This window comes from Fomitiporia mediterranea (assembly GCF_000271605.1).
Source record: "Fomitiporia mediterranea MF3/22 unplaced genomic scaffold FOMMEscaffold_805, whole genome shotgun sequence".
Classification (NCBI taxonomy): domain Eukaryota; kingdom Fungi; phylum Basidiomycota; class Agaricomycetes; order Hymenochaetales; family Hymenochaetaceae; genus Fomitiporia; species Fomitiporia mediterranea.
Window position 1 is genome coordinate 1 of NW_006761190.1, and position 2725 is coordinate 2725.

General features: G+C 48.0%; 2 protein-coding genes across 2 annotated transcripts; one reads left to right on the plus strand and one right to left on the minus strand.

Moving 5' to 3' along the window:
* Positions 1 to 88: 88 nt before the first annotated feature.
* Positions 89 to 469, plus strand: FOMMEDRAFT_163617 (uncharacterized protein; the record flags this gene model as incomplete). The annotated part of the gene is made up of 1 exon (XM_007272282.1): positions 89 to 469. One exon carries the CDS (start codon positions 89 to 91, stop codon positions 467 to 469), a length of 381 nt encoding a protein of 126 aa, XP_007272344.1.
* Positions 470 to 715: 246 nt separating this feature from the next.
* FOMMEDRAFT_163618 (uncharacterized protein) lies at positions 716 to 1982 on the minus strand (the record flags this gene model as incomplete). The annotated part of the gene is made up of 4 exons (XM_007272283.1): positions 716 to 926; positions 1424 to 1525; positions 1582 to 1826; positions 1893 to 1982. 4 exons carry the CDS (start codon positions 1980 to 1982, stop codon positions 716 to 718), a joined length of 648 nt encoding a protein of 215 aa, XP_007272345.1.
* Between the last annotated feature and the right edge of the window lie 743 nt (positions 1983 to 2725).

Here is a 2725-nt window from a genome sequence, read left to right on the forward strand (position 1 = left end):
TGAGGTAGACTTCACTCTCATAAAAACAGAAGATGAAGAGGAAGTTTACCTCTGGGATACTCCTCCGCCTCGGGATTGGAGTCTGCTGATGCCAGAATATGAACTGGCAACCGGAAACACGTTCCGATTTGACAGTAACCGGAGTACGCCGGAGTTGACGACTGGACGTGACGGGTCCCATAGGGATAGAAACGAATCGGTCGGCTCAACGCCCGTAGGAACGCCGCGGGCCCAATCAGTGGACGTCCAATCGATTGATAGATCCCTTGTGATCGTTCTTCCGGGAACGATGGAGGAAGCGGAGCCACCGGACGAATTGATGGACGTTCGGGATGAGGGTGAGGACGAGGACGAGGGCGAGGACGATGTCTTGGTTCCTTCCATCCCCGTTGACAGAAGAAGATCAAGGGCTCCCAGCCCTCCATCTCTTCCTCCGTCACACTCCGTCTCAAGACTTTCAACTCCCTAGCGTGGTGAGGAGACAGAAAGCGCTAGATAGTTCATATGGATGTCACCAAAAGAAGCGGCTCCATACAGTCTTCAGCGTCACGAACGTATCCAACCAAGCCTAGAGGTCTCGTATTTTTATCGTTCATCTCGACAGCCGTCCAGAGGAAAATGCGTACGATCAAGAGATCATTCCACACCTCGATTACGGTAACGAACCGCAAAGTGGGCCATCTCGTCCTCCTGGCTTCTTGTGTCTGTCTTCTTTTTAGTCCGGGATGTCGGTAATGTGTCCACTACCTTCGGAATCGACCATCGTCAGCTGAGCGTCTGCTCCTGCTAGATAATGCCTCTCCAACGCTATCCGCCGTTTGTCCGAGTCTTCCGAAGTGTATATCAGCAACTCGACAGCGTCCTCCAATGCAACAGCGAGTTGAACGATATTGTCGGGAGTCCATACAACAACGTCGGTGATAGCCCTTCATTACTTTCGGCACGTTTGTCCCTGCTTTCCGCTGTCCCGCTTCCGCGACCGCACCCTAGCTCCTTCCTCGTCCTTCCGCGAGTGCTTGCTCTCGGCCCGCTCTGTACTTGAACTTGTTTCTGTATTGTATCTCTTATTTCCTCTTTATTTTCTCTCTGTTTCACACTTCCTGTACGGCCATGGCTTCCTTCTCCATGTAATAATATAAAAGCGATGCCAAATTCAGCGTCAGCTTTTGGCTTGCTGATCTTCCGAGATCAGTCAAGCCTCCTCATAATCCGGTTGCTTGAAGTGCCCTTCAGAAACGGACACCAAGAAGATTATATGCGAGACAACAATAGAGAGTCTCAGCCATCCCAGAAATTCTCCAAGTTAGAAGATCCGTACACTTCCGCGGAAGGTGAGAAGATTAGTCAAAGACACCTGGAGTGCACATCTTCTATTCATATTTAATAAACACACTACCGGGATAGGGAATGAAACGCCACTCACGGATGGACTCGCTCTGTTTCAATACCGCAAGGGATCTCTTCATCGGGGCAAGCTACAGTCGCGATGAATGCGAAAATTATTGGAAACTCATAAGCATTCGGACTGATAAAATAAATTCAGTACAATAATATGCTAATCCTATTGCTGACGTCGCTCACCGACGAGGCGATGTCACGGAATCACTGAAGCCTACCATATGGTGACTCATGGAACCGAGCTTAAGATCCGACGGGAGGGAAGGTCCTGCACAACAGCTCAGAAAGTTACCAGGTTTGCAGACTTCCACGATCCATGCCGAGCTTTCGTCAAATACGCAATCGGCTAGCGCTGGTGTTGGACCAGTCAGAGACAAGAACGAGGTGGGCTCGCCCTTGAATAATCGCAGAGGATAACTTGGAAAGCTCTAGCACACTCATCCTAAATCCTTATTAATGTGTTGAACTAGGATGCGAAAGGAAAGTGGACTTACGAACGAATGGACGGATTGAACGTTCATTGTCTCAGTGGGCTTCACTGAGAGGCCAAAGGATGCAAAAAGATAGATGTTGACGAGAAACATCGCAAAAACACCACCCCTGAGCGTTTTTAATGGTACACTGGTAGCGATATCGATCTATGAACTTCCACGCGAGACTTTTGAAGTTTTTTCGCAGCGGATGCAGCCGAAATCGATTGAAGACTGGTTTGGTTAACGTAAGCAAGTTACTTCGGAACGGTGAGAAGTGAGAGAAAAAAACGTACCGTTCGAGTTTATTGCTCTTGAGCTTGTTTTTACCTTTGTTAGTCTTGACTCGTGGGCCATCAGGGGCTAACGTTAATCCTCAAAAAACGTTAATAGTGTTTTTTTTTGTGTAGCAGAAGGAAGGGACGAGTTAATGTTAAAGTTTGGCGAAGTGGCAGCTGAATCAAAATGCGTTAGGTGTTTCCCACGCATACACCGACTTTATCACATCTCCTTCTCCCTCTGTTCTCTCAGATACCCCAGCTTATCTTTATTAAATTTTTATTGACTGAAAATGGTATACTTCCCTCAAAGCTTCTTTTACTTGTGAATGACAATGCTGAAATGAATTCGAACAGACAGTGTGTGGTGACTGTGGTGGAACGATCACATAGAATACGATGCAGCGGGAGGCAACGGTTTCTGTGTTGGCTGCAGGACGGTCTTTGAGGAGAATGCAATTGTGTCTGAAGTTGTGTTTGGCGAATCGTCGAGTGGTGCAGCGATTGTGCAGGAGCCGTTTGTAGGGCAGGGTGCAAGTGAGTACAGTTGAGTTCTGAAGTTGAGGTTAACCAGTTATG